General features: G+C 43.2%; 1 protein-coding gene across 1 annotated transcript; it reads left to right on the forward strand.

Moving 5' to 3' along the window:
• Window positions 1–1,282: 1,282 nt before the first annotated feature.
• On the forward strand, window positions 1,283–4,226 carry LOC138992091 (uncharacterized). Its single transcript, XM_070389471.1, has 3 exons — window positions 1,283–1,310; window positions 1,371–1,825; window positions 2,508–4,226. The coding sequence occupies exons 1-3, from the start codon at window positions 1,283–1,285 to the stop codon at window positions 2,739–2,741; spliced, it is 717 nt and encodes a 238-aa protein (XP_070245572.1). The 3' UTR covers window positions 2,742–4,226.
• The last annotated feature ends 13,338 nt before the right edge of the window (window positions 4,227–17,564 follow it).

The raw sequence follows: 17,564 nt of genomic DNA on the forward strand, positions 1-17,564 counted from the left end.
CCTAGCTCACGGGACCCCGAAGGGAAAGGAGAGCGGGGAATTTGTTGTCTCTTTCATCCACGGACGTTTCAAAGCAAGACTCTTGCGGTAACAAAATTGCACTGCGAAAGTAGCGTGTCATTATCTGCTCTTCAAGATGGGGACACGTAGACAGGGAATGGCCTCCAACACGAACAACTTTCAAGTAGCACCGCGGAGCCTCCACTGCACAAAGCGGAAAGCTGGCCTGCTTCCACCACGCTTCATGAAAATGGAGAGAAATATTGGTTTCAATATTTTCTCGTGACTTGAACCGAAAGTTAAAAGGTGACTTTTAAATTGCACATCGCTCCTGATCTTACCCACGATTAATGACTAGAGTGTATGGGAAGAGCGGCGGAATGGAGGACCGCTACCGGGTGCAGAGAGCCGGGAAGGAACCTTGGGGTGCGGGAGCCGGAGCGTCCGGGATTCGGCCCAACAGCAGTTTGCCCGGTGGGGGCAGAATACTCGCGCTCCCGGGAAGGGGATGTCTCCCGGGGGCGGTTACACAGCGAGGCTTGTTTGGCTCGCAGCAGGGCGCTCCCGGGGGAGCGGTTGTGCAGTGGAGGACGCCTGGGAGGCGCGCAGCGAGCAGGATGCTCCCTGGCCCAGGCCGGCGCGTGTACGTGTGTGTGCACGGTACAGGGCGTGTGCACGGCGCGGGCGGGACGCGCGCCAGTGCGGCCGCCGAGCTCCGCTGCAATACAAGGCCAGCGCCGCCGAGTGAAAATACCGCGCAAAACCCTGGCTAGAGAGCCGCGGGGGGCCGGCTGGGGGAACCAAGCGGACGCGCACGGCCGGGCCCTCACCTCACGGCTGAGCGTTCTAATGCGAAGTTGCAGCACCCTCAGACGAGGAAGGAAGCTGCGTGAGTTTCCACGCACCCCAAGAAGACCGCGAGCCCCAGGGACTCGCACGCGCCCGCGCCCGACGACACGGAGCGCGTACCCGCTCGTACCCTGGCGCGCTCCCCGCGCGGTCTGTGGAAAGACAGCTCGGGCGGGTATTAAGGGGAGGGGGAGGAGGGGGTGTGGTTTGGCTGGAACTAGCCAATGGGCCGGGGAGGGGCGCGCGGGGGCGGAGCTCGTGTTCAGAGCGCCGATTGGCCAGTTGGCCCTCCGGTATGCAGATACGGTGGAGTCACGTGCCAGGGGCCGGGACGACTTCCTGTTGGAGGCCAAGGCGGGGCGGGGAAGGGGGCGCGAGCGCCCCGTCTGGCTGAAGCGGGGGGAGGGGGGTTCTTGTCAGTTAGAGCAACAAGATGGCCGCGGTGGCAGCTCCGCACCTCAGCGCGACGGCCCCGGGAGCCGCAGCCGCCGCCGCCGGCCCCGCTGCCCCGCAGCCCTGAGCGTCGCCCCGGCCGCCCCCACCGCCGCTGACAGGGCTGTCCCCGCGCCCGCCGCGCTCCTGCCGCCGCCGCCGCCGCGGGCCCGCCCGAGCCGGAGGCGGAGGGAGCGGAGCCGGCCGAGCGCAGATCGCCGAGCTCAGCCGCCGCCACCTCGGATCGCGGGCCGCGCCGGAGCCGCCGTCCCGCCTGCGGGCGCGAGGAGGAGGGCGCGTCGCGGCGTCGCCGGGGCCGGACCTGGACCCGCCGGGACGCGCCGCCGCCCACCCGCCCGCGCCGCCGCCGCCGCCGCCCGCGCCGGGACTTGAGCCCGCGGCGCCGGCGCTGAGCGGGCCCCCACCGCCCGAGCGCCCCGCAGGCCCCGGGGCGGCCGTCGGAGTGTTCTTTGCCGCCGCCGCCAGGGCCGCGCCGCCGGATCCCCTCCGAGGAGCCGCCGCCGCCGCCGGGGACGGAGCCCAGGTGAGCGCGGGCCGGGCCTCCGAGTCGCCGCAGCCGGCGGAGCTGTTGGCGTCGCCTTTGTTCGGCCGGGCCCGGAGCGCGAGGGGTCGCCGCGGGTCCCGGCGGGAAGGATGCGCAGCGCGGGGCGGCGGGAGGAACTGCTGGCTGCGCGGGGCCCGGGTGCGGGCGCGCGCAGGGCGAGAGGCTCGCGGTGCCCGGTGCGATCCGCACGGCAATTGCGTGTGTGGTGTGCGTAAAACGATGCTTTGGTGGAATTGGTTCTCCCGGAGCAGTCACCCGCGCGGGTTTTGCATTTCTGATGGCATGCACGAACCCGGGCGTTTTCGGTGTGGGGCCTCTCCCGCCGTTGTTTGGGAGTGGGGGGCTCAGAGCAAGCGCGGGCGTGCTTCTGCTAGCATGGAGGGGCCCCTCGGCCTCCCGCGGATGTGGAATCAGGTGGGCTGCTCGCGGCGCTGCAGGCTGCGGGGCGATGCGCACGAGGGACGGGAGCCGAACCGCAGCTGCCCGTCTCTGGGAGCGCGGAACCGGAGCGCCTCGGGGGCCACCTCCACTCGTGCGTCCCCTCGTCTGCACCTTTTTCTCGTGGATGAGATTCGTTAATAGATTCGTATCTGTTAAATGTGCAGATGTGGATCCAAGGGTTCCCTGCGCGTTAACTCGGTGGAGAATCTTTCGCTTGCAGGTTACACGCAGTTTTGGGAATCTCACGGAAGATGCAGGATTGCTGCCTCCACGTCGCGGGGCGGGGGCGGAGGAGCCGCAGATCCCGGCCGCACCTCTAGCGGTGTTGGGCGCTCGACTGTCTCAGGGATTCAGCGAAATGAGTGCAACTGTCTCGAACCTCTACCTCTGGCAGATCAAACCTCCATTTGAGTGGTCTGCTCGGCTATATTTAGGCATGAACTGCAGATTCTGAACTCAAAATGGTGCTCTGCAGATGTCCAACTTAAGCGTATTTAAGGAGTTAGTTGCAAGTTGGAGGCGTCTGGCTGGTTTAATCCATTGTGTTGCTGAGGTTCATGTTTTCTCCTGAATCCGGTGTTCACCGCGGTGTCCTGCGGTGTAGGTGGTCAGTTAGATGATGGCTGTGTAGAGACTGCTACGTCTCTGAGTGTAATTTGACCCCGCAGGAGGCTTATTTTATGCAAGTTATTTCCTACATTTAGAATTGAGTAACTATGGGGATGAGTTGAGACACTGGAAATGTGGGTTGAGTGATCTTAGAAGACAGCGGTGGCCAGTTTGGAATGTGTAGGGGGTGCAACCATTCTGTGCATGGACTCCATACTTCCTTCAATAGTATGTGAAAGAATAAAGGATAAAACTTAGCTCCAGACCAGATGAACTTGGTTGGCAGAGGGCAACTTGAAGAAATTTATTCCAGAATCACGGAAGTGGTGAAGGTCTTTGAACACCTTTCAGTGTGGCACACCTAAGGATGCTTTGTTGGGAGAAGTGATGCAAAATGAGGTTTTAAGAACTAGCCCAGTTATATTATCCGAATTAATTTTATTACTGGTGTTTAAACAGATGATAATTGTCTGATTAGTTATTACTTTGTTCACCGATACTGAAAGAGTTTTCTCCTACAGAAAGTTTTTAATATTTGTGTTTTCATAAGAATAGACGTTTTAGAAATCTTTTTGTCTTTCTCACATTGGATCAATAGAAATTGATAGCCCAGAAAGTGGTGATAGTAAAAGTATTGTTTCAGTTAAATTATACTTATGGTGATGTAGAATAATTTCTAAAAGCTAGTACTAGTACTGTGTTAAGAAGTAGAAAGGATACGAGTCCCAGATATATATGTGTGTGTGTATTCATGTATGTATATGTTCAGACCTGATGTTATTATGTGGGTCTACTTTGAAAAGCCCTCTTCTTATCTTTCATACTTATTGTTCAAATCAAAGACCTTATGGTCTTGTACATCTGATTTACTATTAAGATGTGAAATTAAATAAAAGTTGATACTGAGGCTATAATAAGACTTAATCCCAACTATTTCGTCCTGGTTCTAGCATTGAAATACTTTAGTAGTAACTTGGGTTACAGGTAAGTGTTGATTTTAGGTTTTCCTCCTTGCAGTGTTTATTGTTGTTGCTGTTTGTCAAGTGGCATATGTTGTAACACTTTGACAAAGATTATTTTGTAACAGGTTTATGTTTATACTTAGTTGGCTTAGGAGTTTTGGAACAAATGGTTGCCTGAGAGTGCTGATTATAAGGGAAAGTAGAGCGAACTGTTTCATTTGACTCCCAGTGATTAAAATATAACTGAACCATGGGTAGGGGGGATATAGGAAACTTTAAATTACAGTATTTCTCACCTCCTCCACCTTTTTGTTAAACAGCCGGCTTTACTGAGATAAATGTGTGCTTTTCCAAATGCTGTCATCTGGCTCACTTCCAAAACCATGCTGGAGGAGGAGGAGGTCAGGGCTGGAGGGGGGGTGGGGGGGCAGCCTTTTTCCTTAGTGAAGAGAGCTTTCAGTTGGAAAGAAATGGAAGATAAAAATTCCTACAGTACTAGCTGAGAATGGGTGTTTGCATTACTTCCCAAACTCCAAATGGGGGTGATAAGGTCCTGAATGTAAATTTACTATTGGTTGACTCAAGAATGTGATGCTAATTTTAAATCTGAAAGAGAAAGAGATTACTAGGGAAAGTCTATTTCTCTGTTATTTGATTTGAGCATATAGAATGTCTATGACATCATATAACTTCTTTAACAACTTAATATTTAGAGAATTAGAGCCATTTTAAAGACTATTTTATGGTTCATTTTTTTAACCTTCCCTGGTAGGAATTAGATCCATGAGATTGTATGCATATGTTTTCAGTAATATTTACCTCTGAGTCCAGGTTTATTGTGTAAAGATGATATCTGAGAAGATTTTATAAGAAAGAAAATAGATTGGCTGTGGAGTCTGAGGCTGTTCTATATATCGGAATAGCATATGAGTTAATTAAAATTTGGGGATGGAGTAAGCAAAGATTACTTAGAGCAACCGAAGCCTGTGTGGAAAGCCTGAGAAACACAGAGGTGACAAGGGGCAGGTTTATAAAAGGCCTTGGAAGATGGTAAGCTCCGGGAGCAGGAGCTGGGGCCCTGAGCAGGCAGGGCCTGGAAGGTTATAAGGGGAAGAACCAGGGAACTTTGTTTCTGTTTGTTTTGCTTTTCTTTTTCTTTGACTGAAACTGTTTTGGCTTCTTACTCCTGATTTTGAGACAATTAAATGGGTTTTTACCTTTTATCCAGCTTTATTTCAGAGGGTCTTCTGATTTTTTGATGTAAGGAAATCTTTTTGAAAAGTATTGGTACCATGGTTTATTTTGTCTGATAACTGGCTTCATAGTGAAGGTGACTAGATATTATTTGCCTAATTAAGACAGTTAACATCTCAATAACTTTGAGTAATGTCATATAACTTTGAAGATGTCATATATTTGAGTAAAGCAAGAAGAATATCAAATGAGAACCAGCAACCAGCTTTTTTTTTTTAGGACACTTTGCAGATTTTCTTGCTTTAAGCCAGTTTAATCATGACTAGTTACATTTTTACAAATTAGCTTTATCATTTTTAAAATTTTTGTTAGAGTATACTTGATTTACAGTGTTGTGTTAGTTTCTGCTATACAGCAAAGTGAATCAGTTGTGTGTGTGAGTGTGTCTGTGTGTGTATATGTATATATATATCCACTCTTTTAGATTCTGTTCTCATATAGGTTATTACAGAGTATTGAGTTGAGCAAATTAGCTTTTAAATGTGCACTCATAAGGAGAGTATTCTTTACTTTGCAAAATAATATACAATAAGCTTTCTTTAAGATGTACTCAATCATAAACATTTAAAGAACCAGGTAACTTATACATAGCTCTCTTCAGGAATATAATTACTTAAAAATTTAAAGGTTACTTGTTATCGGAAATAACTATAAAATCTTATGTAGAGATTGTATGTGTGACATTCAAACAAAAAAATGTGTAATTCTTGCCCAGTGAACTTGTTTGAACAACTTGATTAAAATAATCCTGTAGCTTTTCTGTTGTACAAATTATGTATTGGAACTGTAACTTAAAATTTAATGAAAAATGAAATATGAATTTTTCACTTCTCCAGTGGGGACATGAGAAAGATGCACGTGAAAAGCATGGTGACAATTCAGGCCCTTTGTGCCATTTTTGGAGTTTAAAAGTGAATTCTCTTCTTGGCTACAGATGCTTTCAGTGAGTGAAGAAGCTATTGCAGGGATGGTGAGCTGTTTGTTAAGAATGCATTCTTCCTCTGCAGCCCTCAGAAGCCTATAGGGCTGTGTGCAGAGCTAGACAATCTGGGCATCCAGCCATAAAACGGCCCTGCTGCCGCGCAGATAGCGGTTCGCACCCTCCTGAGCCCTCCATGGCTGCAGACCACAACAGAAGGAATGGCCTTGGGAAAGCCGCGCTCACTGCTGTTTTGAACTCTTAATATTCTGTGTGGCTCTCTGAGTTCCAGCCCCGCCTTGGGACTTTGGTTTTCTAAGATGTAGTAATGGTTAAGGGTGGGCAAGAATACAGCTTCTGAAATCAGTCTCTTCTAGGCCAGTGGATTTTAACATTTGCTGTGGGAAATGAGCAGCGGGTTGTCCGTCCCAGGGTCTCCCTCTCCTTGTTTACCTCCTTGTCACGGTACTTCTTTCCTGCTGGGGAACGACCTGCCCAAAGACACATCGGATTGCTGGGCCCTGCACACAGGGCCCAGAGGAGGGAGTCCCGTGGAGTCAGTCCTCCAGAGAAGAGAACCTGTGGGCTAGATTGGTCCCTTGTGGCTCAGACCCCACTCTAGTTCCTCATAAACCATTTTTGACACAAAACTTTAAAAACAACTTTTGTACAAAAATATGAAAATGGAAGAGTACACAGACATGTCAGCTCATCTTTGTTGCAGAGTTAGGGCATTTTCTGTGAACGTCATCTATTTGTATAAATGCACATGATCCCCTGTGATCCCCTAGAATACAAACACCTGGGCAGTTCTTTTTTTTCCCTTTAATCTAAAGACCTTCTCTGTTTTCCTTCTTTAGAATGTTTTAGAAATTATTACACTTACATCCTTGTGATGTCCTACCTCTGAAGGCCTGAAATGCAAACCTACAGTTTCACAACATCAAGTCAAACTGTTTTCAGTAGCCGATAACCCCTGTCTGTGGCTGAGTCTCTTACTGATGGGCAGGCTGGCTAGTGTCGGAGTTCATGTCAGGAGTGTGTGTGCTGCTGGATGCATTTTATGTGTACAGTCGAGCTTATTAAGGATAAGATTTCTCACAATGAAAATCAGTTGCTTGGGTTGAGCCTAAAGGCATAGTTTATTTTTTATTACCGAAGATAATTTCTCTTTAATTTTTCTTTTAATAAATTGATAGTTTAAGATAGCCCCCAGGAATTAAAGTTAAGGTCTGAAACAAGCAAATGGCAGCAGAGGCAAAACTTACCACCTCCCCAGCCTTTGCTGCTGTGAACAGATGTTAACATCAGGAATGGGAGGGGAGGTGGGATTACTCCTTTGATTACCTTGTGTCTTCTCACACTGTGTATGACCTGCAGAGGGGGAGGGGAAAGAGTGTGTAGGAAGGGAATTCATAACAATAGGCTTCCCTCTTCTGGAGGCTGATGTTTTAAATGAGGTTTTGAGGGTAGGTGAGGGAAACAAGTGAAGGCTGTGTGGAAGCAAATACATTGGAGTCACTGAGGACGGTGGAGAAGTGTCTGTGTGTGTGTGTGTGTGTTGGGGGGTTAGGAAGCATCCTCTCAGGTAGCCAGGTCTCAGTGTTAAAATAATCTTCACATAGATCCACCTAACATTTGAGCATTTGCTCTGGGATAGTGTGCCAAGGATGTGACATTACTATCTTGTTTAATCCTCATAACCCTCACAGAAGATGGTTGCTTTAATTAAATTCTGTTTTTCAGCGGAGGAAAGGAGGACGGAGAAGAAAGTAAAAGATCCTGCAGCTTGTAGAAAGTGCAGCCAGAATTTACACTCAGACAGTCCACTTCACAGCCCTCATACATGGATAAATAGCTTGGATTATTTGAATAACTTTTTAGTTAGTCTCTCTCCTCTGGTCTGTATCCCACCAATACATTTTGTGTTTACTCATTCCTCAGTAGCAGCTTGTAAGGTAACTACTGTTATTGTGTTCATTTTCTAGATTGGGAAGCTGAGGCTGATGGAAGTTGAATAATTTGACCCAAGTCAGGGCCTTGATAATGTGTCTGGATTCTCTGATGCCAAAGTTAGAACTGCTTTCTAAAGCCCAAGCCTGCTCATGTCAGTCCCTCCTTTACTCCACAAAAATTTAATACCTTCTCTATTCAGTGGCCACAGTGAAGACTGACCTCTCACTGCCCTCCCTGAGGTGTCCTTAGTGATGGAGACAGGCACCAAACAAGTAAAAACAACAAAGCGAAAAACTAAGATAGCAATTAAATGTCGTGAAGCTTCCTGAGTTCACAGCAGTCCATCGTGGCGTGTAATTACGTAGCTGTGTTCTGCATCTCCTTTGGTGAAGCTGCATGTTAGCACATGGAATGATGAGAGAAGTCCAGCAGCAGAAGGAATTTTTATCTTCCTTATCCTTGTCAGCCTTCCCCACTCACATGACCACCGAACATTGTTTTCCCTTCAGTACCACCGTATAGTGTCATTCAGTGAGAGGGACTTGGGGATGCAGAAGGAGAGTGCCCAGGTACTCGGAAGAGGGAGGGAACACGTGGGTCACAGTGGTCAGGCAGGACGTCACTTGAAGTGGGCCCTGAAAGACTGGTAGCATTTGGATGGATGGAAGGGATATTCTACAAGGAGACAGATGGGCAAGTCATGTTTGGGGACCATTTCGGCAAGCACCTGACCATAGCAGCTGGAGCCCAGTGTTTTTATTGAGTAAGTGAACCCTGAGACCTAGCTGTAAGTGGAGGTTGTATGTTGACTTTGAAGTTTAGAAGGGGCTGTATGGGTAGCATCTCCATTCTTTGGCTGGTTAGGAGCTTTTGGTGGTTGTTGATGGGCATGCCATTGAACCAAATGGTAGATTTGAAAATTGCATCAAGCAGGTGGTTGGAGGGGAGATTGGAAGCATGAAAACCATGGCTGTTGTGGTTGTCTGTGGAAGGTGATGCGAGCTTAGACAAGCATAATGGTAGGGTCAAACTGAAAAGGTGTTAGAAAGAGTCAGCAGGACAAAACAGTACCAAATGATTGGTGTGGGGCTGTTGGAAAGAATTCTAAGAGGTCAGACACAGAGGGCTCACTGCTCTTCCTGGGATGTTTGAGAGAGGCCTTAAATTAAGTAAATAAAGAAGCTAATGGTAAAACTGTTTGATTTAATACATAACAGTGAGTCCTTTTAAAATGCTGATTGGAGAAAGCACATAATATAGCAGTTTTAGGAGAGTTTATCGTTTGAGGTTCTGGTATAGAGATTTGACTCACAAGCATAAATCCCAGTATGTAATGAGCCATGTAATAATAGGGTTCTGCTGTTAATTATGGTGAGTACTCTCAACGAAATCGAATTTTCTTAGTACCACCCCCGAAAAAATATCCTAACTCAGACTTTATATAACAGTCCCAGATACACTGTAAACTTTGTAGATATGGGATATTGACCGAAAAAAGAGAGAAAACAAATCTTCAGTATTTCCAGAAAATCTTAGTCATCCTCAGTGCACCGTGTTGTCTGTGGGAGCCTATAGGGATGGGCAGTTACCTTTTCAGGTCTCTGGGCGCTGCCCGCCAAATTCTAAAGATTAATATGTGATATTTCTTATGGACATTTGAACTTTAGGTATAGTTCCTGGTTTGCCTTTCACAGATAAGGTGACTATCATTAGATATTAGCCATTGGAAAAATGAGTGTTAAAATTAATAGGATCATTCTGGCCAATCCACAACGTCTGGTTAGCATGTATTAGATGTATTTTTCTGTTCTCCTCTAGGGGGACTCTGGAAGTCAGATCGAATTTTAGAAGGATATTGAAAATTCTTTTTCTTGAAATTAGTTTATGTTGACTTGTAATTTAAGTACTCCTTTAACACAGTTATTAAATATGGCTATTTAATTAGCTTGCACACATGCCTTCTATTTAACCTCTGATGGCAGAATTTTGGTTATGTAGATCCCATGGCCTAAGAAAATGGGATTTTCTCTTGTGGTCTTTCAACTAAATCTCAAATTAGTGAACATTGATTTCAGAATTCAGCCTTTAGGATTTCTCAAGTTTTTCTTGCTTTTTATTGATACTTGTCTTTCCCATAACACACCCCTCCTCTTTTTTTTTCATTTGTTCTTTTCATGTTTTTAGGGTTTGTGTTTTTTAGTATTTTCTCGCCTGAAGCTTTGCATCTCAGAGGTGGCAGTGAAGGTCTCTCGTGAGACAATAGGATGAGCAGTGTGCTTTCATTTCGATCTATTGTTGTTTTGCTAAGCCTGTTTGCTCTGAGGATATAAACTCACAAGTGGAGAAAGGATTCCAGACTTCATAATAGCTATAGTTTTTTGAGTGCTTATCATATGCCAAGTTCAGGCACTTAATTTATTACCTAATTTATTCACATCAGCAGATGAGGAAACCAGGGCACCTTGGAGAGGGCACGGCTCCCTGATTGCTGTGACCATGCTGTTTAGTTGTTCCCCTCATTCAGATGGACACGGTGATTTTTATTACCTTTGAAGATCTTCACTTCAGTCGCTCAGTCATGTCCGACTCTCTGAGACCCCATGGACTGCAGCACACCAGGCTTCCCAATTCTGCAAGAGGTCTTTGGGCCCCAATTTTGATGTGTGGCATTTGGTCTGTTTTAATTTTAAAAATCCATCACATGTTAACATAAATTACCTGTGTCTAATGGGATCATAGCCCCAAATAGAATCATTTTGGGCTCTAAAAGTATATTGAAAAGCAACTTTGATGTGCTTATGAGAAATGTTATTTCTGTTTGAAAAACCTGATAGTAAATTCTCTTTTCTCCCTGAATTCTAACTCTGACATCCAGAATGTGGCTGAGGCAGGAGCATGTCGGCAAGACAAATGCAGGTCTCATGAAATCTCACGGATTACTTCTTTTCTGCCAGAGCAGCAGGTTTTTCTTAAAGCATTGTTTGAAAATTAACATTACTGAAAATTTTAAGCCTACTTAAAGGGATTCTGTGATAGTTTTGATTCAGATTATTAAAAGTGAGACGACATTTTTATAAAAATCTGTGTCACCTTGCTACTAGAGTGCTTTAGTTATTAATAGGGTAAGCTAGCAGTAAGCTGCCTTTGATATATATGAGCAGCATGTGATAACTGTCTTTCCTAATACTTCCTATTGAATCTCATGTTTCAGTTGGAAAGCAGTTTCCTCATTTGACCCATTTTTCTTCTCTATTGTGTCTTTCTTCTGGTTCTTCAACACAGAATGTTTGAAGGAATGTTGCAAACTGTTAAGACTTAGAACGTGAAGAGATTCATATGCCTGCTTTGGAGTATGCGTATTCTCTTTTGTTGTTTTATCTGGTTCACTGGTTGGAGGGAGAACAGTTTTGCTTCCTTACTTTCATGTCACAGTGTTCAGAAGAGATACATACGAAATGGCTGAGAATGGCAGAGAAGCGTATGGGTAAAGATCTTCTCTTGTAACATGGATAATTTAATGATATAATTTTAGCAAACATATATGTAGTAAGCCTGGCTTAATAATATATCTATATTGTAACATGTCTGTTTGGAGACCTGGGTCTCTTGATATCATTATCTTGTTAATGCCACCATTAGTCACAGGTATGACTTGTTATCATGTGATAACATTTGTTTCACACCCATGGCTTTATAGAAGCTTGAATTGACTTCTGTGCTTGCCAGATCAAATTCTTAATGTCCTAACATACCTAACACCTGTCTCCTTCATGAAACCGTCTGTGAGTTCACTGTGTAAACTTTCTCCTTTCTGTCTAAACTCACGCCTTTGGTGACCTCATTCAGTCCTGTGACTTTAAATACCGTACAGACCCAGAAGACACCTCAGTTTTGTTTTGTAGCCTGGACTGCTCCCAGGACTCAGTATTTGCATATCTGGTTGCCTTCTCCATATCCTCACCCTGCAGCGTCAGGACCGAACTCCTGCTCTTGCCCACATGTCCACTCTGCCTGCACTCCTCCCTGTCTTACTTGAGAGAGTATTACATCCTTCCAATTACTCCAGTCTGAATCTTTGGAGTCCTTCTTGGCTCCATCTTTCTTTCCATGTACAGTAATGAGGGGGGTGGGGTGGGGGGTGCTTCCCTGGTGGCTCAGTGGTAAAGAATCTGCCTGCCAATGCAGGAGACACAGGTTTGATCCCTGGTCCAGGAAGATCCTCTGGAGAAGGAAATGGCATCCCACTCCAGTATTCTTGTCTGGAGAACCCTATGGACAGAGGAGCCTGGCAGGCAGGCTACCGTCCATGTGGTTGCAAAGAGTCGGATAGGACTTAGTGACTGAACAACAACAGTACATAGAGAATTAACAGGAGCTTTCTAAGTAATCCACGGGTCAAAGAAGAGATCACAAGAGAGAGTCAGAAAATACTTTGAACTGAATTTAAAACAGAAAACACAAGCTATCAAAATCCATGTGATGATGAGCAGCTAAGCTGTGCTAAGAAGGAATTGTATAGCTTTAAATGTCTGTATTAGAGGGCTCTCAAAGCAATAATTTCAACCTCTACTTTATGAATCCAGAAAGTGAAGAACAAAAACTAGGCCCATAGTGAACAAAAAGAAGGAAATAAAAATTAGAAGTCAGTGAAATAGAAACAGGAAAGATCAGTAAAACCAAGAGCTAGTTAATTGAAAATATCAACAGATTGAGAAACCTGTAGCTGGACTGACTGACCAAGAAAAAACAAAGAAGATACAAAGTACCAAAATCAAGAATGAAGAGAAGACTTAGTACTGATCTTACAAAACTTAGATTGATACTTTGTGCCAACAAAATTAGACACCTTAGGTGAAATGGACAGAATTCTAGAAATAGATTGCCAAAACTGACTCAAGAATGAAAAGTCTGAATGGACATATAACAAGAAAAGAAGCTGAATTAGTAATTAACAATCTTGCCACAAAGAAAAGCCCAGCTCATCTTGGCTTCATTGATAAATTCTGTCAGACATAAAAAGAACTAATCCAAAGCCTTCACAAACATTTCCAGAAAATAAAGGAGGAAGAAACACTTCCCAGCGGATTCTGAGGCCAGTATTGCCATGATACCAGAGCCAAAGACAGCATAAGAAAATAAAACTGCAGCCCAATATCTCTCATCATTGTAAACACAAAAATCTTTCTACTATTAGGAAGCCAAGTCCACCAGCAACATATAAAAAGGATTATGATCAAGTGGGATTTATCCTAAGATTGCAAGCTTGAATTAGCATTCTAAAATCCCTTGGTGTCATATACCATATTGGTAAAACGAAGATAGAACCACGTGATCATCGCAATAGACACAGAAAAGGCATTGGATAGAATTCAGTTCCCATTCATGATCTTTAAAAATTAAAAAAAAAACTTCTGAGCAAATAAGGTGTAGAAGGATAATTTCTTCAACTTAATAAATAGTGTATAGGAAAAATGAAAAAAATAAAAGGAACTAATTCATATTTGAGTATGAGCAACTATAAATGCCTTCTTCCTAAATGTGGGAGCAAGATTTGCTTCTATTCAACATTGTATTGGAGTTTCTAACCTGGGCAGGTTAAAAAATTGGTGGTGGTGGGTGAGGCGGGGAGCCAGGCATTTATATTGGAAAAGTGGAAGTGTTGGTTGCTCAGTCATGTCCAACTCTTGGTGACCCCATGGACTGTGGCCCACCAGACTCCTCTGTCCACAGACTTCTCCAGACAATACTGGAGTCCGGGAATCTTCCTGACCCAGGGATAGAACCTGGGTCTCCTGCATTGCAGGCAGATTCTTTCCCATCTGAGCCACCAGGGAAGCCCTTTATATTAGAAAAAAGAGAAGTAAAACTGTCCTTATCCACAGATGGTGTGATTCTGTATGTAGAAAACATACAGTAATCTGTACACACACAGGTACTAGAACTAGGAGACAAGTTCAGCAAGGTCACAGGATACAGATCAGTATACGAAAATCATTTGTATTTCTGTATACTAGTAAACTAGCAAATTTCGTTTGAAAAAGAAATTAAGAAAACAGTTTCACTGTGGCATCAAAAAGAATTACATACTTGAGAATAAATTTAACAAAAAAGTGAAACACAAAAGACAACTGAGAGAAATTAAAGAAATAATTAAGAAATTAAAGAAATAAATAGTTTGTGTTCATGGATGGAAAGATGCAATGATGTTAATATAGCAGTTCTCCCTAAATTGATCTATAAATTCACAGAAAACTTTTTTTCAGAAATTGACAAGCTGATTCTAAAATTATGTGAGAATGCAAAAGACGTAGAATAGCCAAACGCATTTTAACAAAACACAAAAGAAGGACTTAACGTCTCCAGTTTAAGTTTATACTTCAGGAGGACTTCCCTGTTGGTCCGCTGGTTAAGACTTCAGCATTTCCACTGCAGGGGGCACAGGTTCGATCCCTGGTCTTGGAACCAAGATCCCATGTACCGTGTGGTGTAGCCGAAACAGACAGACAAAGAAGAATATGCTGTAAAGTGAAAGCAGTTAAGACAGTGTGATACTGGCACATGGGCAGACATATGGAGCAGAATTGAGTGTTAAGATATAAACCTTTGAACTGATTTTTGACAGAGGTACCAAGGCAGTTCAGTAGGGGAAAGGATAGTCTTTTGAATGAATGTTCTAGGACAGTTGGCTGTCCATATGCCAAAAAGAAAAAAGGTGATTTAGACCTCACACCATACACAAAAATGAACTCAAAATGGATCATAGACTTAAATGTAAAAACGGAAACTATAAAACTGTTAGACAAAGCACAGAAGAAAATCCTAAAGACTTTTGGTTAGACAAAGAGTTCATAAATAAAACACCAAAAGCATGATTCAAGAAGAAATAAATTAATATATTGGATTTTAAGAAGAGTTTACTTTGGCTTAGAGGGTAAACCATCTGCCTGCAATGCAGGAGACCTGGGTTCGATCTCTGGGTTGGGAAGATCCCCTGGAGAAGGAAATGGCAACCCACTCCAGTATTCTTGCCTGGAAAATCCTGTGGACAGAGGAGCCTGGTAGGCTACAGTCCATGGGGCCGCAAAGAGTCAGAAACAACTGAGTGACTTCACTTTATTGGACTTTAAATTAAAAATACTGTGCTTCAAAAGATGTCATTATGAACATGAAAAGACAGTCCACAGACTAAAAGAAAATATTTGCAAATCAAATAGCTGAAAAAGCTTGTATTCAGAATATATTAAAAAACAACTCTTGTAACTCATTAATAAGACAAAATACCGAGTTAAAAAATGGACAAGGATTTCAGTAGGCATTTTGCCAAAAAAGATATACAAATAGCTAATAAGCACATAAGATGCTCAACATCATTAGATATAGAGGAAATGAAAATTACAACCATAGCCACTTCATGTCCACTAGAAAGGCTGCAATCAAAAGGACAGACGATAACACGGATGTGAGGCAATGGGGAGCCTCATCTGTTGATGGTGGGAATTGCTTGTTGCAGCAGCTTTGGAACAGTTTGGCAGTTTCTTAAAAAGTTGAACATAAATTTACTGTATAACCCAGTAGTTCCTTTCCTACATATCTACCCAGTACAGATAAAAGTGTATCTGCACTCAAAAGCATGAAGTTGTTTGTAATAACCAGGAGAGGAAGCAACCTATAAACAACCATCAGCTTTTTGTAAATGCTTAAACAAAATGTGGATGTCTATACAGTGGAGTGCTATTCAGCCACACAAAGAATGGAGTTGGGATACATGCTACAGTGTGGATGAATCTCAGAAACATTGTGTCAAATGAAAACAGCCAGATTTCATTATGTGATACTTCCAGAAAGGGCAGATCTGGAGGATCCAAAAGTATATTAGTTGTTGTCTGAGGCTAAGGGTGAGCATGGGGATTTGCATGAAGGATTTTTGGTGGGTAATAAAATCTTTTGAAAACTAAATTATGGTTATGGCTATACAACTCTAAATTTACTGTGAATCAGTTTTTAAGTGAGAAGATGTTATTTTAAGGCTTCAATGCGTATTAAAATATATATACTTACTATCAGAATTTTCGCCTTATTTTTTATTAAAATATGAGAATTGTTCTTTGTGTGTTTTGTTTTTGCTTGGTTTTATTTTGGGGTTATCTTACCATCACTATTTAATGTTCTTTATAGTCAAGATGTTAATTGGATTAGTGACAAAAATATTATTAGCCATCATTATATCTTGTATATCTGTTGCATTCCATGAGTGAGTCTTAACTAATTGCAGCTGTTTAAAATTCACAGATCGTAGGGTTTATAAAAAATAAAACTGAGATCCAAAGAGGTGGTGTGCCTTCCATAAGATCAGACAGTCCTGAGTTCACACCCAAGGGTTGCCAAAGAAAACTAGCTTTATGTCTTTTGACATAGGAAAAGGAGCAAAGGAAAAGACAATTGATAAAAACAGACTAGTAAGCAAGCATTTAAAAACTTAATCTTGCCAGTGATCAAAGAAAAGCAAATTCGAGATACTAGAACTTTTTTAACATCTCCATCTGGCTAAGTTTAAATATAATCCAAAGGAGAATAAGAAAGGAAAATCTTCCACTCATGTGCTGCTAGTGAGGACGAGTACAGATGCCTACAGACAGTGAAGATGATAGTATGTATCAGAAGATTCAAATGCCTTAATACCCCTCGTGAGGGTATTTTTCTGGCATCTTTATTAAGGTGTCTCCCCCCCCCCCCGTATATTAAACTGTACAAATTTGAAGTTTACCCTTCAATAAAATTTTATATATGTATATACCTTTGAAACCACCCCTACGATCAAGGCAATGAGCCTATCTATTGATGTTAAGTTTTGAAGTCTGTTGGTAGGAGTAGTGGGAAGCAAAATTTAAAAACCACGTGACCACTGGAAAATGGTGATAGGGGGAATGGGGATGACTTCCTTATAGTTTTACCCATAAAGGTAGCTACTATACACAGCAGGTTTTGAAATGTTTGTCATTCTTGTAGGAAGGTAATTATCTCTTAAATATTTAGTCAATTATTTCCTTTGGGGGCTAAAATCTGTTTTTTTTGAACATATAGAAAAGCACTGTGGTTAGCAGACATTGGGACATCATGCACAAGTAAAGTTTTAACAAGAGAAGTGGGAGTCAACATATGGTTGCCATCTTTTAGTCATGCCATGTAAGACATTCGAATAAAAACCACCAGCATCCGCTCTTATTACTTTGTAAAACAAAAGACATTCTCATGCAAAGAAGTAGAAAACACAATCTTAGGGGAGAATCCTATAAATTAACTGAATGTGACTTTGTGAAAAATAGTCCTTATCCTTTTTTCTCTCTTTTTGTGGTATTACCTGGAGTTACCTTGGTTATGGGGTTGGTTTTACAGGTGTGCACATAAATCAAATTTTATTGAATAGTTTGCTTTAAATATGTGCAGTTCATTCTTGTTAACTGATAACCAGCATTTGAGGACCACTGGTATAAGCATGGTCTTGGGAGTGTTAATTCTGGGATAGGTTTCTGGGAATGTCTCTTTATTAGCTCAGTGACTTAGGGTTTTTTTTTTCCCC

The sequence above is a fragment of the Bos mutus genome, chromosome 19 (genome assembly GCF_027580195.1).
Source record: "Bos mutus isolate GX-2022 chromosome 19, NWIPB_WYAK_1.1, whole genome shotgun sequence".
In the NCBI taxonomy this organism is placed as follows: domain Eukaryota; kingdom Metazoa; phylum Chordata; class Mammalia; order Artiodactyla; family Bovidae; genus Bos; species Bos mutus.